The sequence below is a fragment of the Molothrus ater genome, chromosome 24 (assembly GCF_012460135.2).
Source record: "Molothrus ater isolate BHLD 08-10-18 breed brown headed cowbird chromosome 24, BPBGC_Mater_1.1, whole genome shotgun sequence".
Lineage (NCBI taxonomy): Eukaryota > Metazoa > Chordata > Aves > Passeriformes > Icteridae > Molothrus > Molothrus ater.
In genome coordinates, this window is record NC_050501.2 from 5,758,078 (window position 1) to 5,784,723 (window position 26,646).

Below are 26,646 nucleotides of genomic sequence, written 5' to 3' on the forward strand. Positions count from 1 at the left end.
TTCCATTCCCTGGGAATGCAAACCTCAGTGTGGCACTGCCAGCATCCCAGCAGAAGGGAAACGAGCTTGGCAAGGGGTTGGGAGTTCTCAGCTGCTGCAGTGGAGGGTGGAGGTCGGGCTGAAGGACGGAGAGGAGCAGCCTTGGGGAGTGACAGCACCCTGACACCTCCTCAGGTGGTGTTAGGAGCTGATAAATGCGAGATCATTTTACGGCCTGCAATTAAATTTATTGGTTCTGTGGGATTATAACAGCATCCAACCCTCCAGTTTGAAGAGCAATTTTAATTATTGCCCGTTATCTGCTGTTAGTTCTCTGGTTCAACGAGATAATAGGTGCATAAAAATGGCTTCATATCTTGCTGCCAAATTGTTTAACCTTGTATTAGCAGTGGCTTTATGAAAAGGGGGCTCAGTTTGCATCAAGCTCACCAACAGAGAGCTTTGTTTGTAAACTGTCAAAGGGCATAGGGGGGATAAGTGGAAAATCCCCCGTGGCAGGAGAGGTGAGGATGATGCGACGTCACTCCGCAGGCAGAGCGTGGCCTCTTTACTCCTCATCTCAGCTATCTGTGTCTGCCTGGGGCTGGGTTAGAACCTGATAGTCTGAGGTGGAGGGTGGGGGCAGTGGTGCTGACCCTGGGCTGGTTTTTTGGGTGCAGATCTGACGGAGATCCAGTGCGACGTGTCGGACGTGAGCCGGCGGTACCAGGCTCTGGGTGCAGCCCTGCAGGAGCGCCTGCAGCAGCTCTCAGCCATGCTGGACAGCATGCAGGAGGTGCAGGAGGAGGCCAGCTCCATGCTCAAGTGGCTGGAGTCCAAGGAAAGGATGCTGTCCGAGCTGGACGCCTCCTCCTCGCCCACCAAGACGGAGACGATGAGAGCCCAGGCTGAGCACAACAAGGTGATTGCTCTTCCCGACTTCCTGGGGTCACAGGATCACAAAATGGACCTTAAAGATCATCCAGTTCCACCCCTCTGCTGTGCATCTCCCAAAGGATCCCAGGGATGGGCTTTATTGCACAGAATTAGCCACAAGCCACAAATGAGCACAATTTGCCCTGAGTTAAAGAAGGGCATTCCCAGACACAGTCTTAAGCTGCACCAAGGGAAGTGTAAGTTGGATATTAGGAAAAAGCTTTTTACAGAAATGGTGATAAAGTTCTGGAATGGCTGCCCAGGGAGGTGGTGGAGTCACCATCACCATCCCTGGATGTGTTTCAAAAAGCCTGGATGTGGCACTTAGTGCCATGGTTTAGTCGAGGTGTTAGGACTGGGTTGGACTCAATGATCTTGAAGGTCTTTTCCAGCCTGGTGATTCTGTGAATTCTGTGAATTCCAGGCAGATTCCCAAAGTTCCATTTTGCTTTTAGACCTGTTGATGTCAGGCTGAGGGAAAAAGAGATGATTTGGAACCCTTGCTGCTGGGTCACTCCAACTTCTCCTGGAAAGCAGTTCCCAGCCTTTCCCTGCCCTTGCAGCCAAGTTAGGTCACAATAGTGCTAAAAAAGTGATTTAACTAAAGAGCAAAGAACAGAAATCATCCAGCTCCAGCTTGTAGGTGCTGCTTCGTTCCTGCTTGTTGATTCTTCTGCCCTGTACCTGAGGAAGTTCAAATCATTCTTTTCCAGGCATTTCTGGCTGAATTGGAACAGAATTCTGGGAAGATCCAGAAGGTGAAGGAAGCACTTTCTGGCTTGCTGGAGAAATATCCAGATTCCCCAGAAGCAGCGAACTGGAAGAAGATGCAGGAAGACCTGAGTAAGTGCCTGAAGCATTAATGAGGCTTCTGTCTCCAGACATCACGTTAGAGGTGGTTCAGGAGTGAGGGGCAATCCCAAAGTCACGCTAGAGCAGAGTCACTTCTAATTAAAATTCAGTAAACAGCAAACCTATCTCTGAGCTGTCTGGTGTGGAAGGTGTTCCTGAGATGAGCCCTGTCGTGATTAATGAAATCTCAGTGATGGATGTGGATTTTAAAGGATTGCCTCCTTAAATTGCTCCTTAAAAAAAAAAAAAAAAAAAAGGTGGTGGGGGGGGAATGTGGAATGTGTTAGCAGCACAGGTTGATTGTTTTGATTAAAAGCTTCACTGCTTGATATAGAATTCTAGTCATTAGTGAGGCTACCCTAGGTAATTAAGTGTTGACTAAACAAGGCTGTGTGTTCACAAAGAAGCCCAGAGATTCCCTCCTTTGAAGTATAAGGAATGTGTTGACTCCATCCAGGAGTTCTGAGTGTGCTGTGTGAGGATGGGTACACATGAGAGCACCCTCATTTATCAGGATGTGAGATGGCTCACCCAAGGTCATGGCAGCAGTGACTAGAGCACAGAAATCCTGCTTGCAGGGTTTTCTCCTTAGAGCTTCCAGGAGCTCCTAGGAGAAAGCCACTAGATTTGGGTTATGGCTCCTTAGATGGAGAGTGGATAGAGCCACTCTAGTTTTATTGGAAAACAGAGATCTCCCATGGGGAAAACCACAGGGAGGGGGAAACTGCCTTGGTGATGGAAGGCTGGGCTGGCCAGGAGCTTGACCACGGCCAACAGAGGTGATGCTTCAGATTGCAGGTGGGAGAGGGCCAGCCAGGCCACGGCTGCACGGCAGCAGAAGCTGGAGGAGTCGGCGACCCAGCTGGCCACGTTCCAGGCCACTGAGGCCCAGCTGAGGCCCTGGCTGATGGAGAAGGAGCTGATGATGAGCGTGCTGGGCCCCCTCTCCATCGACCCCAACATGCTGAATGCTCAGAAGCAGCAGGTGCAGGTAAGGGGGCGGTTTGTGCCATCATGGTGGGGCTCAGGATGGAGGAGAGCGTCTGGCCCAGGAGGGACCTGGAAGGTTGTGCTGGTCTTGTGAGCACTCTGAGTGCTCAGAGACCTCATGGCTCCTCTTCCAAGTCCTCCAAACCCCAGACTGCTGTGAGTAACTTGAAAAGGGTGCAGTGCTGAGCTCCCTTCCTGCGCTGCATTGACTCAGCAGTGAATCACTTGGCCCCTCTTGGAGAGTGAAATTGCTTTAAACAAGGCCTGTGCTGACACTCTGCAGGACTTGCTAATGCTGCCCCTCTGCCTGCCAGCCTGGCCCTTCCATTCCTCCTGCTTCCAAATCCTAACATGGCTGTAAGCAGCCACATCATGGAGCAAAAAAAGCCCCAGTGGAGGTAATTAGATTTTCATCTCATCTAAGTGGTTTATGCTACATTATAAGACAAATAAGAGAGAGAGCAAAGTCCAGGAGTCACAGACCCCTCCCAGCTTTTAACTCCCAAGGTCACAGTAAATCCTGGGCTACCCAGCCCAACTGCTGTCCCACCCCAGGGCCCGTTCCTGCTGATTCCATGGGCTGGATGAAGCCCCTGGAGGTCTGGTTTGTTTTGACTGTGTGTACTCGGAGCTGTCACTTTTATGCAAACATTTTTATGTTATTTCTGTTGCAGTTTATGCTGAAGGAATTCGAAGCTCGCCGACAGCAGCACGAGCAGCTCAACCAGGCAGCTCAGAGCATCCTGACTGGCCCTGGAGATGTTTCCCCATCCACCAGCCAGGTGCAGGATGAGCTCCAAGGGGTCAACCAGAAATGGTCCGAGCTCACCGAGCGCCTCAACTCCCGCTCCAGCCAGATTGACCAAGCCATAGTAAAGAGCACCCAGTACCAGGAGCTTCTCCAGGGCCTCTCAGAGAAGGTGAAGGCTGTTGGGCAGCGCCTGAGCAGCCAGTCTGCCATCAGCACCCAGCCTGATGCTGTCAAACAGCAGCTGGAGGAGACCAGCGAGATCCGCTCGGACCTGGAGCAGCTGGAAGAGGAGATCTCAGAGGCTCAGACCCTCTGTGATGACCTCTCCGTCCTGATTGGGGAGCAGTACCTCAAGGATGAGTTGAGGAAACGTCTGGAGACCGTGGCACTTCCCCTCAAAGGGCTGGAAGATCTGGCAGGTGAGATAGAGGAGAGTTGCTTGAGATGTTAGGATGTCAAGCTGCACCCCTGTTCTTTGCCAAAGGGCTCTCCCACCACTGGCTTTATGAAAATAATAGGGGAAGCACCATTTATCACTTTTTAGGGTTTTTCTTGGGTGTTTTATGTGGCACTAAGCATGGGAGAGTTCCAACTGCAGCAATACCTGAGCCTGGAGAGGGAGCAGACGTGCTTAGCCCTACTGACATGACTTCACCAAGCATGTGCTTGGAAAAAAAACCTAGGTTCCTAAATTCAGATTGGGGCATGAAGAAACCCCAGTGGCCACCCTCTGATCCTGATTTCTCAGAGTTCACGTTTAGAGACTGGTCAAGAGAGCTGAGACTTCTGCATTACCGCTGCCTCTTACTACTTAAGAAATTTATGAATCAGTTAGGGGAAAAAAAGGCTGGTGATGCAATGGAAAGCTCCTTCCTGTTAATCAAAACACAGTTGGTGCATCTGAGATGATTTTAAATAATTGCACTTCGCTTATTTGATTTGAGCTTAATTGTCGCCTCCTAATCTCGTTGCCGTTGCAGCCGACCGGATGAACCGGCTGCAGACTGCGCTCGCCAGCTCCCAGCAGTTCCAGCACATGTTTGATGAGCTCAGGACCTGGCTGGATGACAAAAGGTGCCAGCAAGCCCAGAGCCAACCGATCTCTGCTAAGCTGGAGAGGCTGCAGAGCCAAATCCAGGAGCAAGAAGAGTTCCAGAAGAGCCTCAACCAACACAGTGGCTCCTACGAGATGATTGTGGCCGAGGGAGAATCTTTGCTGCTGTCTGTCCAGCCTGGGGAGGAGAAGACCACTCTGCAGAACCAGCTGGTGAGCCTGAAAACACACTGGGAGGAGCTCAGCAAGCAGGCTGCTGACAGGCACTCCAAGCTCAAGGACTGCTTGCAGAAAGCTCAGAAGTACCAGCGGCACGCCGACGACCTCCTGCCCTGGGTGGAGGACTGCAAGGCGAGGATGGCAGAGCTGGAGGTAACCCTGGATCCAGTGCAGCTGGAGGCCACTCTTCTGAGGTCCAAGGCCATGCTGAGTGACGTGGAGAAGCGCCGGTCCCTGCTGGAGATGCTCAACAGTGCTGCTGACATCCTGACTGACGCTTCCCAGACGGACGAGGATGACATCCGGGATGAGAAGGCTGCCATCAACCAGAAGATGGATGCCATCACAGAAGAGCTGCAAACCAAGACTGGCTCCATTGAAGAAATGTCCCAGAGGCTCAAGGAGTTCCAGGAGAGCTTCAAGAACATCGAGAAGAAGCTGGAAGGGGCAAAGCACCAGCTGGAGATCTACGATGCCCTGGGGCCACAAGCCTGCAGCAACAAGAATTTGGAGAAGCTCAGGGCACAGCAGGAGGTGCTGCAGGCGCTGGAGCCACAAGTGGATTATCTGAAAAACCTCACTCAAGGCCTGGTAGAAGATGCTCCAGATGGATCTGACTGCTCCCAGCTCCTCAGCCAAGCTGAGGTGGCTCAGCAGGACTTCAAGGCCGTGAAGCAGAAAATCAACGATTGCTGCGCTCTCATGGAGAACAAGCTGGAAGGGATCAGCCAGTTCAACAGCAGGGTCAGGGAGATGTTCTCCCAGCTGGCAGATCTGGATGATGAGCTGGACAGCATGGGCCCCATCGGGAGAGACTCTGACAGCCTCCAGTCCCAGGCTGAGGACGTCCGTGCCTTCCTGGGCAAGCTCCACCGGCTGAAATGCGACATCGAATCCTCCGAGAGCGAGTGCAAGAAAATGCTGGAGGACGAGGGCAGCCCCGACCTGCTGGGGCTGAAGAGGGAGCTGGAGACGCTGAGCAAGCAGTGCAGCAAGCTGACAGAGAGGGGGAGGAACCGGCAGGAGCAGGTGGAGACCACGCTGTCCCGCGTGGAGGACTTCTACAGCCGCCTGAAGGAGCTCAGCCACATGACCACAGCGGCCGAGGAGAACGAGGCCCTGCAGTGGGTGGTGGGGACAGAGGTGGAAACCATCAACCAGCAGCTGGCAGACTTCAAGGTAAGTTTGATTCCATGATGGTTGGGGTTTTTTTTGTTTTTTTTTTTTTTTTTGGTTTTTTAAGTGGTTTTTGGCATTGTGGGTTTTTTTGGGTTTTTTTTTTTTGGTGGGTTTCAAGCCGTGGCGTCTCCGTGGTTTTTGTTGCTGTGATTTTGTTGAGTGGGTTTGCACTGAAACGTCCTTGCTCTGGAGGGTGTGAAATCCTGCTGGTGGACTTGATAGTCTGTGGTGAAAAGGTGTGGAAAGATCGTGGGATTGGCAGGAAAATCCCCGTTCTCCTGGTGATGTGTGATGTTGGCGTGCCAGCAGCTCGTGGGCTGGTAGAGGTGGGTTGCATTTAGGTTTTGGGGGAGGAAGGGAGGGATTTGCGTCCACTTGAGCTGTGAATTTGCACTGTTTGAGAGTCTAGCCCACATCAGGTCATCCTGTAGGTCTGGCTCTGCCTGGCCCACTGTTCTGTTTGTTGTTCGTTCCACCTGGGTCACACATTACATCCATTTTGGGATCCTTGGGTACAAAAAGAGCTGCAGATAAACTGTGAGACAAGGAAATAAAACCAAGGTGAAGTTTTATGGGGCTGTTCACATTTCCAGCAAGGAGCTGATGGAGGCCATCAAGGCTTGCAGGAAGCACTGAGAGAGGGAAGAGTTGGAGTGTGTTTGATATATTTCTATACAGTATTATGATGTTGGGTCATGCTGTAACACTCCATTAATTATATTAACACGGCTTAGAAATTCTCTTGCTGTGAAACTTTTATTCCTGATGTGCTCAGGAGTTGATGATTGGGCTGATTTACATCTGGCTGCTTGTTTCCTGGTGTTAATGGGGAGGTGGGAGGGAGAGGCAGTTTTACAGCCATTTACTTTTCATCTCATGGTTAATTGATCCCGTTCCACCACTTGAGCAGCTCTGTGGAACCTTCACCAGGACAAGGTGTTTCTGGTTTGGGGTTTGCCTATCCAAAAAAAAAGAAAGAGCTGAAGTGTATTTATGGGACAAATTCAGCCTCACCTGATGGTGTTGCTTGTGTTGGGCAGTTTGCTTTGAGCTGATATCAGTGGAAAGGATTTAAATTCACCATTAAACACCACAGAGTCACTTGGAACAAATACATCCAAAAAGGAGGTTTTAGTCCTTAAAATCAGTGAACCTTTCCTGCAGAACATGGGATTATTCCCAGCTGAGCAGCTCTCATTAGGAACGATGACAAAAACCCAGGCTGGGCAGGAGCAGCTGAACCCACCGTGGGCTTTGCACGTGGTGCACAGCTCAGTGACCTTGAGGATGACCCCTTAGGGCATGGGTGACCTGAGCCAAGGGGCTTTGGGGCTCTGAGGTGTCCTTACCAAAAGTCATTCCCTGGCCATCGAGGCCACGTGGAGCATTTGGGGCCTTTGTGGGTGGGAAAGTGAAAGTGGCAGCAGTGGTGGGAAGGTTTTGCTGTGTAATGGCTGGGAGTGAAAATGGGGGAGAAGCAGGGCTGGAGGATGGAGCAATCGTGGTTACAGCAGCATTCCTTCATTCCTCCTTTCCTCCCGTGCAAGGCTCATCCCCGGGGATTTCTGCACAAATCCTAAAGGTTGCAGAGCTGATCTTGGCAAAGCTTCACCTCCTGCTCCTACCTGAGGGGGATACAGTCCCAGCTCCTGATCTGCACGTGGAAGGGCATCAGCAGGCACTGGAGGGAGAGCTGTGCAAAAGCCTGGCTGTGCAAAAGCCTGGCTGGTGCCCTGTGGGGAGCTCGGGGGGCTCCTCGTGCTTGCGCCTTTTATTTCCCAACAAATTCTCTCTCTTAAGACAATATCACAACTCTTGCCCTCCTTGGATTGCAAACCAGGGGCGTGCCCGGAGTGTCCTGGTGGAGCAGAGGAGCTGCTCATGCTGTCAGTGCTCTGGGGGGAGGATGGGGTGAGGGATGGGGTGAGGGATGGGGTGACGGGGGCTCCCTGGGAGCGGTCGCGCTCTGTCTGTCCAGAAGGCTCAAATGCAGGCAGATATTATGTCTTAAGGCATTAATTTTAATGAACATCTGTGTAAATGAGATGCAAATTAGGCATGGCCCCGGGGGCTCCAGGCAAGTTGCCAATAGAGCCCTGACAAAGGTGGGCACTTCTGGACTCATTGTGTCCAGATTTTAATAAAGAAGAAACATTGAAGGCTCTGGTGGAGGCTGGGAACGGATGGCTTTGGAAGCAGCTCACATTTGAAGCTTCCCATGTATTTTTCTTTTCCCTTTTCTTTCCCCAAAAGGCCACAACCTCCTTAACTTTTGGAAAACTGCCATTTGTGCATTTCCTCTCTATCCCCCCAGCCCCTTTCCCAGGTCACAGAGGGACTAATCCTGGCTTTGGGATGGATGAGCCCTCTCCTGCTGTAAGTTTTCCTCCTGGCTGGGTTCCTCCGAGGCAGGAGGCTGGGAAGCAGCTGTCAGATCATGCTCAGGGGGAAGCTTTGTTTGCAGGAGGGGATTTTGCTTCAGCAAAATGTGATTTTGGGGACAGGTCCTCACCAGCTCCCACGGCCATCAGGAGCCAGGACAAGGATCCAGGGTGGAGCTGGAGTTCTGGGAGTGTGGGAAAACCAGGCAGGGACTGGTTGGTTGTAGCTGGATTGTTAAGAAAGCCCATCTGGAGGAGACTTTAAGGGGTCATCAGATTGAGCCCTGAGTTTTCTGGTGAGATCAAGTGCAGCTGAAAGGCATTTCTGTGGTTTGGAGCCTGTGCTTATATGGACATCCCCATGGATCGCTTCAGATCCAGCTGTGCCACAGAAGAAATAATGTGAGTTTAGCTCATGTAGAACTGTCAGAGCAAAGGAACCTCATCTTTAACTCCTGATCTCCAGCAGGAGTTTAACCCAAGTGGCTCTGGTTCCATTGCTGCCTCTCTGAGGAGCCTCTGTGTTGTGTAAAAAGGTGCTGAAAGTCAGGAGGACCTTTGTGCTGAGCTTCACACAGCCAAGCTGGGCTCTTCAGCACGAGGGACAAGTGCCAGGCAGCAGCAAGAGCTGCTCGTAGGAGTTTCCAGGCTGGGGCACTTCTTCCCCCTCCACTGTCTCTGCTGTCAGCTCAGGTTTCTCAAAGCTTACGCTAATATTAAATTTTAATGACTGGAATCAAATGAGCTACAGTTGAGATGTTTCTAAACGTAACAGCTCTGTGGATTCAGTTTGGCAAACAGCAGAATTCCCCAGGGAAATGATTCCCCAGGTACAGAGGAGACAGGGGGGTCACTCACGTGAAGGCAGAGGGGGTTTCTGCATTGCTTTGTCTCCATCATCAGCAGCCCCTGATCAGCTGGAAAACCCTAAGTGAGAACTCTCCACCCCAAAAAAGGTGGAACTAATGGGATGGAGCTTGTGCTGCTCAGTGCAAGTGGCTCAGACTCCTTTACACGCTGAAGAAGCAGAGGTGAGCTTTGCTGGCTGGGAGCAGAGGTGCCAGAAAGCCCCAGGCATGGGCTTGTCCTGTCTGGCCAAGGAGAACCCATCAGCCTGGGCCACAGGGCTGATGGAATCAAATTCTTGGGTGTTCTGGGGGGAGACATCTGTGCTGGGGTAGCTTGGCCTCCTGGCTAAGCAAGCCTAAGCCTGGCTTTTGTTTATCTTTTACACAGTGGATTTTGAACTTGGGTTTCAAAGCGTGGCTTGTGCTTGGCGTTGGCAGTTCTGAGCTGGGACCCTTCTTGGTTCACGGTGTTGTTTCTGGACAAACCCTTAACGTTGTCACATTTCACCTACGAGATTCACAGCATTAAAGCTCGGCCCTGGGTCAGCTGGAAGGGATTTCTGGGCTCTCTGCCTCACAGTGCTCAGGAGTGAAGGATCCTGGTGCCTCCCCAGTCATGGAACCATGGAATGGTTTGGGTGAGAAGGGGCACGGACGCCTTCCACTCTCCCAGCTTGCTCCAAACCCTGCCCTTGAACTCTTCCAGGGATGAGGCAGCTTCTGTGGGCATTTCCTCCAGGAAGAATCTCAGCTGTATCGTGCCAGGGGACACTTTGTCCCTGTGAGGAAGATGAGAGCAGGATCCAACTCTGCATTCCTTCCCAGCTGTGCTCAACAGCCACAAAATGAAACCTCCCCCAAAATGAAACCCAAGCAGAAAAATAACATCAAACTTGGCCCAGCCAAAGGTTGCCATCGCTTTGGGGTGGCTGCAGGTGCAGTTGGCTGATGGGGGGGGACACCTGGTGAGGTGTCTGTGCTTGGCTGGTGGCTCCTGCTGTCACCACAGCTGAGCTGGGTGGCGCTGGGGCAGGGCACAGGAATGTGGCGAGCCAGGACCTGCTGCGGCTGGCACAGCCGGGCTGTTTATCCCAAATCTGCCTCCCAGAGTTAATTAAACCCCACCCCAGAGAGGAGGGAGGAGCAGGAGGGGGTCTCCAGCATCCAGCCTTCAGTGGGTGATGGCTTAGCCAAGGCAGAGGAGGGAAGAGATGGGATTTTGGGATCTTGGCGTTTTTGGGGAGGTTTTTGAAAACTGGAGTTGCTCAGTGTGGTGAACTCTGGCAGTGCTGTGTCACACCAATAAAGGTTTAATGCTGGATGATGAAGAGGGGGAGGGAGAATCCCTAGACAGCAGTAACTGAAGCCTCAGTGCTTTATTTCAGAGTAGGTCAGGTCAGCCAGGGCCCACACAGCCATTGTGCCTCCAGCACCCTCTTTGTCTGCTTCAATAAAAAAAAAGAAAAAAATCAGCAAAGAAATCCCGGGAGTGGTGATGCACTGAGTGAGGCCCAGACCAGAATTACTCATCTGGCTCTTCCAGTGGTGCTGTCTGACCCTGCTCCAGGTCCTCCCTGGAGAAGGCAGCAGCCTAGCCAGGGCTGGGGAGCCCACACAGGCTCCTGTGCCCTCCTCCTGCCCCCCTTCCTGCCTGGGGGCTGTCAGCTTCTCTCAGCGCTTCATTTATGACTCGTAATTCCCCCAACCTTTCCACCTGGGAGCTGACTCAGTGGTGATGTCAGAAATGTCCCAGGTGTCACTGCCTGAGGTTTTGGAGAGGTTTTGGAGAGGGGGCTGCCACTGATGTGATCTCATCAGCCATTGATGTCAGAGGATGGGATGGGATGGAATGGAATGGGGCAGGGTGTTATGGGATAAGATGAAATGGGAATGGGATGGGATAGGGACAAGATGGGATGGGATGGGACAATATGGGACAAGATGAAATGGGAATGGAAGAGAATTGGATGGGGTGGAACACAATGAAATAGGGATGGGATGGGGACTGCCGAGCATCCTGCATCCATCATCCTGCACTGTTTCACTGAGGATATTTTGCAGGAGGATCAGAGTTTGGGTTTCTCCCCCTAGAAGTTTTAGCCCCTTTAGGTTTGATGCTTGTGGTCCCTTAGTGGCATTTTGTGACCTTCCTTTGTTGGGTGATCTTGAGGGTCTTTTCCAGCCTCAGTGATTTTTGTGGTTCTCCCCAGGACTGATAGCTCTGCTCCTGCCACTGCAGAGCTTCTCTTGGAGACCAGAGAGTGGTCTGGGTTGGAAGGGACCTTAAAGATCACCTCATTCCAGCCCTCCGAAGGAGAGCAGAGAGGAAAAGCAGCATCCCATCTTGGGATTGCAGGGCTGGACTGGAGAGTGACTCCATGTGCTGATGGCACAAGGTACTGAGACTCAAACCCTTGATTTCTGGAGGCAGCAGGACAAGAGTGGTCCTTGGGCAGGACAAGTGGTCACACAGGCACCCAGCACCCAACCTAGGAGCTTCCAGACCATGCTGCCACTGGATTTGGGTAATGGCTTCTTAGAATGGAACATGGATAAAGCCACTTTAGTTTTATTGGAAAACAGAGATTTCCCACTGGGAGAACCACAGGGAGGGGAAAACAACCTTGGTGATGGAGGGATGGGCTGGCCAGGAGCTTTTCTGGGCCCTCCCCACCCCATCAAGCAGCCAAACCCCCGGCAGGTGGGCGAGGGGAGGTGGGTTTCTGAGAATGGGATGTGGCAGGGAAGGGACGCTCTGCCACTTGCTGTGCCCCAGGGTATTTTTAACCCTTGTGTGCCCCCGGAGGAATGCGTGTGGCTCCCGACAGTCGTGGGGCTGGGAGCAGCTGGGTGGGACTGGGCTGGGAGTGGGGACAGGCTGCGTGACGGTGTCTCCTCGCTGAACGCTTTCCAGACCTACTTAAAGTATCTCTGGCTTGTATTTTCAGCATCAGCAGCACAGGCAGAAATGCCTCCTCTCTGACAGCTGTTAAGCTGCCTTAAAGGCACCATCTCCCCTCGTTGGGGAAGGGGATGATAAATGGGGGTGATAAGCAGGGGCTGTGCTGGGTGACAGGGCTGTCACCAAGGGAGAGTGGCCCAAGCTGCAGAGCCCTGGTAGGGCTCATTTCTAACCTGGCCCCCATTTCTAACCTGGCCCCCATTTCTAACCTGGCCCCCATTTCTAACCTGGGCCCCATTTCTAACCTGGCCATCTTGTGCTTGCACAGCAGCACCAGTGGCCTTGGCAGCCTCTTTTCTCCTTGGGAGTAAATTTTAGCAGTGAGGGAAGAGCAAAGGTAGCCCTGGAGCTCCTCCTTCCTAGAGGGAAAGCTGCTGTGTGCTGGTTCATCAGCAAACCACGGGTGGGCTTTGACCTTGACGTGTCAGCAGAGGCTTCCCCGATCCTGAGAACAAGAGTGAATTAAGCCAAGAGTTGCTGAGATCAACCAAATCGTAGGGTTTTTTTTTTTTTCCTTTTCCCTCCTCCTTTTCTTTTCTTGACCGTGAAACAATCAGGCTGCGATGATCAAATGGTGCCTTTCAGGAGCTGCCTTGGGTCAGGGCTCCAGAAGCCACCCACTTGCAGATGCTTTGGTGACCCTGGCAGGCCTGAGCCGAGGGGGATGGCCAGAGGAATGTCCTCTCCCCAGGGCTCTGTTAGCTGCTGCTGATGACACTTCACAGTGCTTCCAGGAGATACTAAAAATACCAGCTTTGCATAAGACCAGGAGAGCTGAGGATCCGAGGGAGGAGAGATGGGAAGGTTTTTGTCTGCAAGGGCTGAGCAGAGGAGGGAGAGGAGCCTGGTCCTGGCAGGATGCAGCCATGGAGGGGGGATCTGTGGGGGCATTGCCATCACCCACAGCATCCAAGCCAGGCCTGGGAAGGGAGGGAACGTGGCCACTGAGCAGGGAAGGACTCAGGCTTGGATTAGTCACTGCAGCCTTTCAAGAACAATTGCCAGTTCTCCTGCTGAAGGAGTGGTTCAGATGTCTCCCATCCAGGGGATTCTCGGGATGATAACACACTTACCTCACTTCCTAAAGAGCCTCAGAGCAGTTTGTTACTCACCCCATCCCTGTTGTCCCCCTTTGCTCTGGGGAGCGGCTTCTGCATTTTGTGGGCAGTGGGGTGGGAGTGGGGTGCCCAGGGTGCTTCAATTTGCAGAGAAATGGAGCAGCTAAGGACAAAAATGGGCATTTTGAGGGCCCTGGCTCTGCCCTTGTCTCACAGTCCATCTCAGGTTGCTGCCAGGGAGTTTTGGGGTGCTCTGGGGGTTCCATGGGAACGCTGAGTGCTGTGGGGCTGTGCCTGAGCTCTGCTGTAACACGTGGGCTCCAGGCTTCATTCTGGAGAATTATTTATACCAACATCTATATTAGCTGCCTTGCAGGGAGAGCGCTGCAGCGCAGCTCCTGCACTCTTGGAAGAGCAAAATTAATTTAATTTTACTTTTTTTTTTTTTTTTTTTTTTTTGCATAGCACTTACTGCAGCTGTGCATCCAAAGTGCAGGAGGTTTCTCTGGGAGTTTGGATTTTAACCTCTTCCTAAAAGTTTCCCCGTGGAGGTGCAGACCCCCACAGTGCCTGCTGAGGTTTCCTCCCACAGCCCTGTGGAGGAGAGTCCTGAATGAACAGGTTCCAAATGGCTGATCTAAAGATGTGCTGGCTCCCTGCATCCCGAGCAGCTGGAGCCTTTGAAGAGGGGTTGAGTGGTGGCAGAGCCCTGATGTGAGGTTGGTTTGAAGTCAGCTGTGAGCCAAAGGGATCAGGGAGCACCCGGAGCAGCACAGCGGGGTGGGAATAGCCCCAGTGCTCCTGCCTGGGTCAGGAGCTGGAATGGCAATCACAAAGATTTGGGAAAAGGAATGAATTAGGAGGAGAGCAAGAGGGAAAGAAAGAAGTCCCTCTGACCTTCTGACAAATGCAGCAAAAGCTTTAAAAAACATGAATCCTCTGCTAAAATATCCCAGCGCAACCCAAAGCGCCGTTTCTAAGGGAGATTTTGTGTGTGCTTGATTTGGCTTTGTGCTTTTATTGCAGTGTCTGAGGGAGGGTGGAACGCGCCCTCAGTCCTTCTGCTGGGCTGGAGGCACTGGGGATGATCCACTCTGCCTTGCTTGGACGTGGCACAGTGTCCCAGCCCCGGGGTGGCACTCGTGGAGTCACATCTGGGGGCACAGTGACCCACACGATGGCAGACACAGGGAGCAGGTTGCCCAGAGAAGCTGGGCAATCCCTCAAGGCCAGGCTGGAGCAGGCTGGTCTGGTGGAAGGTGTCCCTGCCCAGAGCAGGGAGTGGGACAAAGATGAGTTTTCCTGTGCTTCCAACACAAACGATTCCATTTTACAACATGGTCAGCAAGACCTGCAGGGACAAAGCTCATAGTGCCAAGCTAGGAGCTCTCCTCCATCCAGCCTGCACTCCCAGGGCAGAAGGGCACCGAGGTGGACTTTAAAGAAGCTTTGAGGGTGAAGGAGACCCTTGGTTTCACCCTGATCTCATAAATGACCCGTCCATCAGAGATTTTGAGCTGCCTCTGATCTCTCTTGCTCCCCACATAAAACAGGTCCCTCGCTTCCAGCTGCTGAGAGGCTTTAAAAGAAAGCTAAAAATCCATTGGTTTTTCCAAAGAGTGCTGTGCCGTGTAAACAGTAGTGGCAGAGGTGGCAGGGGGTGCAGCACAGCCATAAACAGGGTGACACCAGCCTGTGACAGGGACAGCACGCAGCCCCACACGCTGGGGCTGGTGGCCGTGTGAGGGAAGCTTGAAATCAGCAGGTTCAGGAGACAAATGGGGATGTTCCTGCTTGGAAAAGGTCTTGGAAAGCCTCTGGGTGGGTTTTTAGCTGAGGGTGTTTTATCTGCAGGACGTGACCTGTGGTAGGTGCAGGTCTGGGTTAGGTGACAGGAGTGGTTTGGGGACTGAGCAAAAGCCAAATCAGGGGTCTTGGTGGTCACTTGGAAACACCAGAAAGGACAAAAAATCAAGCAGGACCTTCATGTCTTTCCACATCCATCCCTTGCACCGACACAAAGCTCAAGCAAAGCCCTGACCTTGCAGTTCCCAGCCCTGTTTGGCTCCTGTCCCCATCACTGGGGTGGCACTTGGAGGCTTAAAGCCGTGATTTGAGGAACCTGCAGGAGCTGTGGCTGGGATCTTTGGCTTTCCAGTTGGCTTTCATCCCTGCCCAATATTTCCCTAATGCTTTCAGAAATTATTGGTTGGGGGGAGAATGTGTCTGAGGAAGGCTCGGCTCGCTCCTGGCACGTGATTCGGTGAGGAAATGGGAAAAGAATTTCTGGCTGTGAAACGGGGCAGCTCCACGTCGAGAGAGAGAGAGGAGAGAGATCGTTCCTTCTTCGCAGTGGAACAAAAAAGCCTCCTCGCCCCAGCCCGGATGCCTGGGATTCCTGGCGGAGGGGCCCCGGAGCGGTAACGGAGCAGCTCCGGCAGCTCCCGGCCAAGGTGGTTGAGGAGCAGCCGGGGCGGCGATGCTGGCACGGCTCCGTTGTCCTCTTGTTGTTTCAGCTGCTCTGGATTAATAGCAGCGACCAGGAGCTGCGGTGTCCCCCGCCAAGGGGAGAAATCCAGGCGTGGGGACACTCTGGCAGTGTTGGCAGCTGGGGGTGGATGGAGGAGGCTGCAGGGATGAATGTCCGGCTGTCTGTCCGGGAGGGACCGGGAGGGGACAGGGCCTGGATGGGCAGAGGGGGTCCCTGGGGGATGTTTGGGATCCCCTCTCAGATCCCCACTCCCTCCCTGCCCCCTGCTCTTTCCCTTGGTTATATTTGATGGTGGAAAAAAGGGGTTCCAAAGGTTTCCCACTGTGCAAAAATCTCCATCTGAGGAGCACTTCGGGCCATTGAATGGGCAATTTCCCCCGACCCCTCCCCTTCCAGAAAACATCCGTTCCCATCTCTCCAAAGCAAAACAAAGCTTTGGGAATGCCGTGCTGGAGCTGCTGCATGGGCAGTTGGTGTCAGGACGTGGGGATGCAGGGGCTGAGAGCTTGGGGATGTGGGAGCCAGGGCTCCCACCACACCATACCATGGCTTTGGCAGTGCCTCGGTGTTCTCAGGATGGCAGTGCATCAAAAAATATTCGGGATTTCATCTTCCTTGGCTGTGGCTCTCCGTGGCCAGGTGGGCAGGCTTTTGGTGATGCTGTGGCACAGCAAGGCACAGACCGAGCTCTGATTCTCGCAGTGTTGGTGCTTTTGGAGTGCAATGCTGCACGTTTTTCTGTATTAAACACCTTGTATTTTTATCCCGATGCCATAATTCATCCCAAAGTAGCAGGCCGGGTGGCTGGTGGGGCGGGTTGTTGCCTGGAGATGCGTGGAGGCTGTTCCCAACCCTCCTGTTTTCTCTCCCAAGTCTGTGACTTCCCTCAGCATCACTTCGCAGCGGTGATTCACGCACCCGGGCTGCCTCCCTCCCCACTTCCAATGTTCCCCATCTCCTAAACCCAAGGGTTTTGGGGGAGGAAAAGAGGGTGACAGGACTCGGGAGGAGCAGGATGCTACCCAAGAGCTGGGGCTATAAAAATCATGATTTTTACGAAAAGAGCCTGCAGTGCTTGAGGGGAACGGTGGCGAGTCGCGGGTGGGCTTTTTGGCAGAGCGATGGGGGGAGGCAGATTGGTAGTTTGGGGGTGTTCCGGGTGCGTTTCTCCGCTGAATTCGAAACTCGGTTCTTTGTGCGCGGGCGGGTGTGAGGAGCAGAGGGACGCCCGATGTGTGTGTGTGTGCGGCGGGGTCGCCATCTCCCTGCCAGCTCCGGCTCGGGGAGCAGCGGACAAAGGGCCGGAGGGGGAGCGGGGCCGGTGGCGGCGGGAGCCGGAGCCGGAGCCGCCGCCGAGCCAGGGCGTTGCTGCTCTTTGTCGGGGGCTGCCGCCTCCCCCCGGAGGAGGGGCCATCCCCGGCGGAGCGGGCGGGGACCACCCCCGCGCTGCCTCCTCCGAGCATCCCCCCCGCTCCCCGGGGCCGGGTCGCGCTCCGCTCCCCGCATCCCGGGGCCGCCGGGGGAGGGGGGGGTCGGTGCTGGCGGGGGGGGGTGCGGGAGGCACCGCGGCGCTCGGGGAGGGGGCGGCCCCGGCGCTGCCGCCCCGCCCCGCGGCGCCGCCCCCCGCCCGCCCCCGCGTCCCCCCGCCCTCCGCCGGGGCTGGAGCTCCGCGGGAGCCGGTGCTGGCGGCGGCGGCGGGGCCGGGGCGTGCGGCGGCCTGCGCGGCTCGCTCGGCCTTTTGTTCCGCCGGCGGGAAGGAGAGCGGGCGGCGGCGGCCGGCAGCGGGAGGACGAGCAGGAACAGCAGGAGGAGGAGGAGGAGGAGGAGGAGGAAGGCAGCGGCCATGCATCCCGCCGCGCCGGCCGGGGGCTGCCCGCGGCGGCGGCGCGGAGCCCCCCGCCCCCGGCCCGGCCGCTGAAGCCGCGCACAAAAGGGGAGAGAGCGGCGGGGAAGGGGAACGGGAGGGCGGCCCCGGCCCCGGGGTGTGTGCGTGTGTGTCTGTGTGTACCCGCCCCATCCCCGGTCCGCCCCGCAGCGCCGCCGCTACCGGCCCCGCCGCCCCCCGCCCCGCCATGGCCGGGCCGCCCGGTGGCGCGGAGCCGCCGCAGCCCGACACCGGCCGCCGGGAAAGTTAGTGAGAGCGGGGCCGGCAGCAGCAGCAGCAGGAGGAGGAGGAAGAAGAAGAAGAAGCAGAAGCAGCAGCAGCGGCGGCAACAGCCGCCTCCAGCCGCGGCTGCTCCCCGTCCCCCCCGTCGGCTCCCGGAGTCAACTCAGGGGATTCCATCCCGCTCCGTCCCTTTGCCATTTTTGGATGCGTTTTATAGCCAATTTTTTTTTTTTTCCCCTGGGGAGAAAGCAAAAAAAAAAAAAAAAAAAATAAAGCCAAGACCCAGCAGCCTTCCTCCACCTCCGGAGTCCGCGGCCGTGCCGCCGCCGCCGCGCACCCACCGGCTGGATTTTGGGGGTTCCGCCACTGGCGGTGGCACCGGGCGAGGTGACGGCAGCGACAATGCCATCATGTTTTTGAGACAGGAAACCTCTGAGTTTGCCCTGAATGAAGAACTTCCTGTGTTTAAAGTTGTACGAATATCCGCTGACAAGCTCGGTTCAAATGAAAACACGAGAGTCGGGGGGAGAGGCTAATTCGGACCAGCTGGACTTGCACGGCGCTCGGAGCTGGGCAGAAAACGCGCGGAGCCGCTCGCCCCTGCCAGCCGGGAGCGGCCGGGACAAGCAGTGCCTTTGTTAGTAAAGAAGGACGGACGGGATAATTTAAGAGCTTCAAACTCTTCCGCCGTTTCTGTCGCGAGCCGCTTGGAATATTTTTACCGGAGCCGTTGGATTTTGGATGAGCCGCTGATGGATGGGGTTTTTTAGGGGGGCCGGGCGGATGAGATGGGTTGTTTCACTGCTCGGGACTGCCGCTCGGGCTGCTGAGCCGGTCCCCCTTCCCATCCCCGCAGTGTCACTTTGGGATTAGAGGCTGCCCTGGCGGCGGGTTTGGGACCTGCTGGCCGTGTGATGCTTCCTGCCGTGGCGGGCGAAAGGTTGCCGGGGTGGTTCCGTCATCCCTAAGGACGAGAGTATGGGCAAACCACTGAGCCGGCCAGACTGTTTACGGCAGAACCGCACTTGCCTGGGGAAGGGCGAGGATGAGGATGGTTATATAGAGGATTGCTACGTGCCCCAGAGATCGATATACGACACCATGAGAATTAACGAGCAGATCGATCAGGGATCGAAGCTCAACCAGCTCTCCAAGAGCACCCTGGGCAAGGGGGATGGCAGCACCATATCCAGCAACGGGACTCTGGGAGCTGCCAACGTCTTCGAGTCCAGGCCACCAGAACCCAAGAAGCTGGATGAGCGAGTCATCTTCGACCAGCTGAAGCTCAGCAGCGACGTCTCCAAGCCGGCGCCGGCTCCGCCGAAGCGGCGGCCGAACCCCGAGAAGAAGGAGAACGTCAACCGGCGCTCGTGGAAGTCCTTCATGCCTCCCAACTTCACTGAATTCGCTGAAAGGATGGGGGCTTCTCTCAGCGAGGTGTCGGAGGCGGGCGCTTCCAACCCTTCCCTGCGGGATAAGCGGGATTCCAGCGCCATGCTGGCCGAGCAGCCGGGCCAGCCCGAGCACGGCGAGCCCATGTCGGAGTTTCTCACCTTGGAGCACGTCTCCAAGGCATCTGGCGCGGCAGAGGCTCTGGGGGCCAAGCAGTTCAGCGTGGATGGCTATGGAGGTCCCCGGGACGAGTGCCAGGCCGTGCTGAGCGCCGGTGACAGCCGTGCCAGGGACCTGGCCAGGGCCCGCCGGCTCCCAAGTGCCACCTGGCCACGGGCCAGGAAGAATTTCATCAGGGGCAACTTCAACGATGGGCACCAGGAGACCCTGGAGGCCTCCGAGTCGGACTCTACAGTGGAGAACGTCAACCTCTCTCCGTGCCTTAGTGAAGAGCTGCTGGATACGGGACTGGATATTCTCATCACCTCCAATCTCAGGGAGAAAACGGAGTCTGAGCTGAGATTTGAGGAGGACGAGCGCTGGGTGATGATGGAGGAGTGGGAGGAGGCGACGCTGTCAGAGAGAGGAAAGGCTGTTCTGCTGGCAGAGGAGAAGAGGAGCTGTTGCTTGGCAGATATTTCTGAAGAAAGGGAACAATCCACTGCTCCGGAGGACGGCTCTGCCCCCAGCCCGGGGACCTCCCGGCCCTGCACGTCCCCTGGGGGTGGTGGCAGTGCATGCTGCACGGAGGACGTGGCGGTGCAATGCGGGGTTGAGGACTTTGCTCCAGTTTTGGAGCGCTCAACCAGCCCCACGGGCCCCGAGCTGTCCGACACGGACTCGGTGCAGATGTTCCTGGAGCTGGAAGAGCAGTGCCTGAATGAGGACGGGGGTGATGGAGCTGTCCCCAGCTGCCTGGAGATTCAGATGTCCCCAATGGACTCAGAGGGGCTGGACCCAGATTCGGCCAAGCTGGCTGGCTTGGTGGTTGAAGGGGGTCAGCACAGGGTCCCCTTGGATATCAGCGCCTCAGACTCTGCCGTTGTGTCAGATCTGGAGGACTTTGATATCACCTGCAGCTCCCAGGTGCTGAGCACGCTGGAGCCCTTGACAGAGCCCTTCTCAGAAAGGGACACCTTGGCTGTCACCCCGACGGACTCGGACGGAGGGGCCTCCCCCAGCCCCGTGGCCATGGCAGGGCTGGGGTCCCTCCTGGAGTGCTCCCCAGCGCTGCTGGGGGAGGCTGATCCTGACCCTCTCATGGACCCGGAGTTTGTGGCTGCTGGGGTCACATCCCGCACAGGGGCACATGCAGCTGCTGGACTGGGGGGAGATGGGTACCCCAGTGCTCCAGAGGGGTGGGGTGAAGATAACCAAGACTTGCTTCCCGAGGGGACCTGTCCTGGCCCAGTGTCCCCCTGCCAGCCCCCAGCCCCAGCCATGGAGGAGCTGGGGTCCCCCCCAGGGCACAGCCAGGCTGGCATTGAGGGCACGGATCCCTTCAGGACCCATCACCTTCTGCCTGGAAGGACTGAGGTCGCCAGCTGGGATGTCCCAGAACTGGTTTCAGAGGATGAAGCCACAGATTTGGGATCAGGGAGTGGAGCTGAGGGCTGGACTCGTCCAGCAGGGAGTGGGGATGTTTGCTGTGGTTCTCTGCTGCCTTTCCACGCTGGCTCTGCATCAGAGCCAGGCTCCAAGGCTCCGACAACATTCCCAGTGCCTGCTGAGGACCTCCCATGGGAAATGGTTTCCCTGGGCCATGCCCTGTCTCTGGAAGGGGCTGCCCACACAGAGGGCATGGTCACACATGGGGGGACACCAGCAGCCATCCTGCAGCCAGGAGATGTGGACTTGTTGTTTGCCCCCAGCTGGGAGGTTCCATGTCCTGCCAGCCCAGCCGCCCCTGAAGAGCTTCCTGGCACATTGTCCATTGCAGGGCCTGCCATCCCGTGGGATTTTGGGGAGCTTTCTGCTCCAACCCACCCACTTTCAGCAGGAGATGTGGCTGTCCTGGAGCCCCAGGCTCAGGGGATGCCACCAGCCACCAGGGATCCTACCATGGATGCTGAGGAACCTCCAGGAGCCACCACCACCGCCATGCCCTTGATGGTGGAGGAGCTTCTGGAAGCCCCACCGCCCTTTGCTGACGTGCCTGTTGCCACTGTGCCACCACCAGCAGCTGAGCCACTCACCTCGGGTGCCAGGGACCTCAGTGGTGACCCCGTGCCATTGGTGGTCTCCTTGGAGGATACAGATGACTTTGCCATCACGGTTGTGCCGCCCATCCTGGAGCACCTGCCCGCTGAAGTGGTGGCTTTGGAGGACGACCCCGTTGGGAGCTTACCTGCAGCAGGGGTGGCAGCTTGGGAGGGTCCCCCTGGTGCCTTCTCACCCCTCCCAGAAGGCCCCAGAAGGGTGCTGGGGACACCCTTTTCCACAGCAGCCAGGGCACAAACCCTCCCCAGGGCTGTGTTGAGGGGCCCCCTCCGTCCCCGCAGCTGTGGGGGTGCCCTTTCCCTCTGTCCCAGCGAGGGACAGAGGACACCGGGCACGGAGGGACCCCTCGGTGCTGCTGCCATGGCAGAAGGGCCCCCAGCTCTCCCAGATGGATTCGTTCCAGATAACGAGGTATTTGTTGCTCAGGCTCCCGCAGCCGGGGCTCCAGGCACAGAATTTGCTTTATTTTGCACTCCAGGGATGGGTGGGAGGTGGGAGCCCACTCAGTAACGCACGATCTGGGCTTCCAAACAGCCTTCTCCCTCCTGAGATCGGCTTGAATTTGGCAGGCAAAAAAGTTTGGGGGTTTTTTTCTGGGGGGGCGTGGGGTGTGGGGGGGGAATTGTGTGATTGTGTAAGTAAGGGAGGCAAAAGATTCTCGCTGCTCGATGACCTGAAATGTTGACTTACACTTTTTTGGCTTATTAAAGTACATTGTGGTCACTCAGATGGAAATCGCGGACTTTAGAAAAAAACCTTCTCGCTGGCTCCTGGCAGGGAGTTCCCATCTTTGAAGCAGAAAATCTATCAGGGAAGAGAAACCTGTAAAATGAATTAAGTGCAAGCAATTCCTGCCCCGTGCAGTCATCGCTGCCTGTAGTTTTTTTCTGTGAGCATTGAGGTGCTGAGGCTCAGAAGGTGCTTGGGAAGGGGCTCAGATTCCCTCTGGTGTTTGGGGATTTGTGTTGCTCTCTTGCCTGGAGAGACCTCGGTGCTGGAGTTCCCACAGCCCAGCGCTGATTTCCTGCCATCTGGAACAGGAGAAATATCACTAAGGAGACATCAGAAGTTAGTCAGCACCAAAAATCCCGATTTGGTGGCAATTACTCATCCTTTGGGCTGTACCACCCCTTTGAGATACGCACGTGGAGGGGCTTGGAGAGGTGGTTTCACATGGGGGTCCACGTGAGCACAGGCTGGGACACCCAGAGGGGACCTGGGTGAGGGAAAAACCATCGGGTCCTTGCCATAGTCTGTTTCTGTTTTTTGAAATTCAGTGAGGGGGAACCTTATTTTAGGTTCAGCACCTCTGATTGTTAACCCCACAAATCTCCCCCTTGCTCCAAGCATTGCTGGAGATGCTTCCTGGAATTCCACAATCCAGCAGCAGAGGGGTTAAGGGAGATGAGGGAAGCAGAAAGCAAAGGGATGCTTTGGGAAGCCTTTCTGGGAGTGAGGAGGAGGAGGTGTGGCGGAGCAGATGTCCTTCTGCTCTCCCCAAATGTCTGTCCAAGGCAGGACACCTTGCTCCACAGCAAAGGGGAGTCATTAAATATTTGTTTCCAAGCTGAGTCACAGTGAGGTTAATGAGCTAAATCACTGGAATCTTTCATGAGCAAAGGAAAACAAGTGTGTTGGACACGCTCACCCTCAGGCTGTTGCTGGGATTATTTTTGTCAGGCTCCTCAGGGAGTTCTGGGCTCTCAAGCTGGCTGATACCTGTGTTGCAGGTACCCCTGGCTGGATCATCCAGGCTTTTCCACAGGGCTCCCTCCCTGCCTGGCTCCTTTGGAGTTTGTTTTGCAGTACATGGAGAGCTCAGACCAGCCTGGCATGCCAGGCTTATCAGCCTGATCCTTTTGTGGGTTTGGCTCTTGTACCCAGCAGCTCCATATATAAACAGTAACAGGAGAACAGCCCAGGAATTGGCGATTCCAAGTCCCCATTTATTTCTTACAACCGTGGCAGAATTCTCCATGAGCAAACAGCTCTGGACAGTGTCTGCCAGCTCACCCTTCGCTCTGTCCTGGAGGGACCTCCCTGCCCTCCAGTTCCTGAGCTCTGCTGGGAAAAAGTAGCTTTTTTTTTCCTTTGGAAATGAGGCAGGGAAAGTCGAAGCAGTGCCTCTTGCTCAGGCTGGGAGCTGTGCCTGTGTGTTTTGGGGGATTTTGGTGTTCTTAGGGAGTTTTGCTTCGTGCTCCTCTGGAGCAAAGCGATCGCTGGGCGCAGAGAGCCGTGTCCTCCACGAGCTGCTGCTCTGCTGGGGGAGATCTTGCATCCAAGGAGGAATTTTTCAGTGCAGGCGGTGCCCCTGCATTCTTGGGCACAGGGAGCAGGTGGCTGCTTGCCATCCCCTCTGCTTCCCAACGGGAAAACACGACAGGGCCAAGGGCTCTGCTGCTGCCCAGTGCTGGCTGTGGGGTGACCTGTGCTCTGCATGGGCTCCTGGGCCAGGGCAGCAGAGCCAGCCAGCAATCTGCTCCCTAGTTTTGGGGAGTTTGCTGTGGGGCACAGGGCAGGCTTGTCCCTTGGGACTGGTGGGGAAGGACTGCACGGGCAGCACGCGTGGTTCCAGCAGATCCCCAGCTCTGATAAAGAGCATTTATCTCCTCCGGAGGAACAGGATTCTCCCTGCTGCCTCTCCTGACAATGGGGAGCTTCATTCGCTCTCCTCCCCCTTCCCTATCAAATCTTTTTTCGGTTTAGAAAGCTTTTCCCCACAGGATTCCCAGGCAGGACCGTGCCAAATCCGTGGTGAACGACTCGCACATTAATTGCCTATTGCCTTTGTCTTTCGAAATGCAGCGAGCTCCTCGCTGCCTGTAATTTCGTGGTTAACAAAACTCATATGATGTCAGGTCTCTGTTCTCAATAGCTTCACTGTGAGAATTGCTTGGGGTTTTTCCCCAGGAGCATTATTTCCCAATCTGATGGCGAGTTGGAGACGATGCTCTCATTTCTTCCTCAGTTTTCTCCTTTTACCTCACTCCAGTGCTTTTCCCAGGAAAAACGGGATTTACCCATTTAAAACCAGAGGTGGGTGTGGATAGACACTGAGTTGTGCTCCAAACCAGCAGATTCCTGTGACATCTGTGTCACTAGGTCAAGGCAAGGGAGGAGTTTAGACAAACTTGCACAATTCCAATAAAATCAGTGCAAGTGGCTACTGCATCTTCCCTAGAGAGGAAAGCCTGTTGTATCCATGGAAAGACTGAGTGGCTGGAAGAGCAGCTCACAGCTTATAAATCACCTTTTCTCTCCCACCTTTTCCACCCCACAGCAATTCCAGAAGGAGCAAGTGGATCCCCTCCAGCTAAAGCTGCAGCAAGTTAATGGAGTTGGTCAGGGACTCATCCAAAGCGCCGGGAAAAACTGTGATGTCCAAGGGCTGGAGCATGACATGGAAGAAATCAACACCCGCTGGAACACCCTCAACAAGAAGGTGGGAGCATGGGGAGGAGCTGCTCCTGGCTTTTCTGGGGTCTGGGGGAAGGAGGGGATCCCAGGCAGGGAGCTGAGGCTCTGGTGCCAGTGCCTGACACTGCAGTGGGGTTGTTTTTGGGGTGCAGGTGGCCCAGCGAGTGGCCCAGCTGCAGGAGGCCCTGTTGCACTGCGGGAAGTTCCAGGATGCCCTGGAGCCACTGCTGAGCTGGCTGGCAGACACCGAGGAGCTCATCTCCAACCAGAAACCTCCCTCTGCTGAGTACAAGGTGGTGAAAGCCCAGATCCAAGAGCAGAAGGTGAGTGAGCTTTGGGAAGGGAGCTCAGGACAACCAGACCAGATTTTGGGGGTCCAGCTGGGATGTCCATACTTCTCTCCTGGTGGATCTCAGTTCCTCACAGCCCAGTGCAAAGAGCAGTTTGCCCACACTCAAGAATCTCCATCACCTAAATCACCGCGTCCCTTCGTTGTCCCGCTGCCTCTTGAAGTTGGTTTTGCTGGTTGGCCGTGTTTTTCCAGCCCTGAGTTTTGCTTTGTGCTGATAATTCTGCTGTGTCAGGAGCGAGCTGGTGGTGGTGCAGGGCCTGGTTTGGGTGTTTGGACAAAGGGAACGTTACAAAGTGTGAGAGCAGCCCCAAGGTGTGCCGGTGTTTGCTGAGATAACAGCCCGGGGTCGGCGCCTGCCCTCCGAGTGGGAGGAGGGGAGGTCAAGTGTGGTCATGGGGAAATATTTTAGAAATGAATTCTTACCCAGGCTTGGGGAGGTTGCAAGAGGAAATGTGCTTCAAGTGGAAGTTAAAAACTTGATAAGTTGGAGGGGGTTGGTGGGAAAGACTCGGAAAACTCTTCTGGCACAGAAGTGGTTTGGATCTTGAGTAGTGTAAGAGAGGGAAGGGGGAAGGAAGGGGAAATAAAAGGGGAAAGTGAAAAGGGAAAATGGAATGGAATAGAATAGAATAGAATAGAATAGAATAGAATAGAATAGAATAGAATAGAAGAAATGAAATGAAATGAAATGAAATGAAATGAAATGAAATGAAATGAAATGAAATGAAATGAAATGAAAGTTGGATGGGACGTACAATGATCACCCTGTCCAGCTGCCTGACCACTTCAGGGCTGCCCAAATCAAAGCATGTGATTATTATAATGTAATATAACAATATAATATAACTCTATAATTTTTTGAGCTGGTTTTGAAGGCGGAGCCGTGCCCCTGGGCTGGGCCTGGTCTCAGCCCTGTGCTGGCAGCAGTTCTGAGCCACAATTAGAGATGTGACCCCTCCAAGGGCTGGATTTGGTTCTGCTGCCCCAATCTGGTAACTTCCCCCTTCCTTTGCCTGCCCCAAGCTGCTCCAGCGCCTCCTGGACGATCGCAAAGCCACGGTGGAGATGATCCAGGCCGAGGGCGACCGGATCGCGCAGTCGGCCGAGCCCGCGGACCGGGACAAGATCGTGGGGCAGCTGGAGAGCCTGGCCCGGCGCTGGGCAGGGCTGCTGGGCAGGGCAGCTGCCAGGTGAGGGGCACTGGGAGCAGCTCATCCCGTGGGTCCCCGTGCCCTGGAGCATGGGGTGACAGCGTTGGGGAAGCTGGCGGAGGTTTCGGTGCAGGTACATCCTGGAAACAGCTGGAAAACACGAGGAATCAAAGGCTGGCTGGGAGCTGGTGCTGATAGCAGTGGTTTACAATGGCAGGGAAGAGCTGAGATTAAATAATTTCCCTGCAGGGGAGGGATGTTATTTTTATTCCTGTAAGCTTTAACAAGGAATTGTTGTTAAAGCAAC

The 26,646-nt window shown here is 55.1% G+C and overlaps 1 protein-coding gene across 1 annotated transcript in view; it reads left to right on the forward strand.

The window, feature by feature from the left end:
• MACF1 (microtubule actin crosslinking factor 1) overlaps nt 1-26,646 on the forward strand; it is a 113,842-nt gene that overhangs the window by 56,310 nt on the left and 30,886 nt on the right. Inside the window, 8 exon segments of the mRNA XM_054517241.1 lie at nt 660-901; nt 1,629-1,758; nt 2,559-2,758; nt 3,432-3,927; nt 4,489-5,960; nt 24,700-24,861; nt 24,989-25,159; nt 26,212-26,378. Of these exon segments, the coding sequence (XP_054373216.1) occupies nt 660-901; nt 1,629-1,758; nt 2,559-2,758; nt 3,432-3,927; nt 4,489-5,960; nt 24,700-24,861; nt 24,989-25,159; nt 26,212-26,378 (3,040 nt within the window).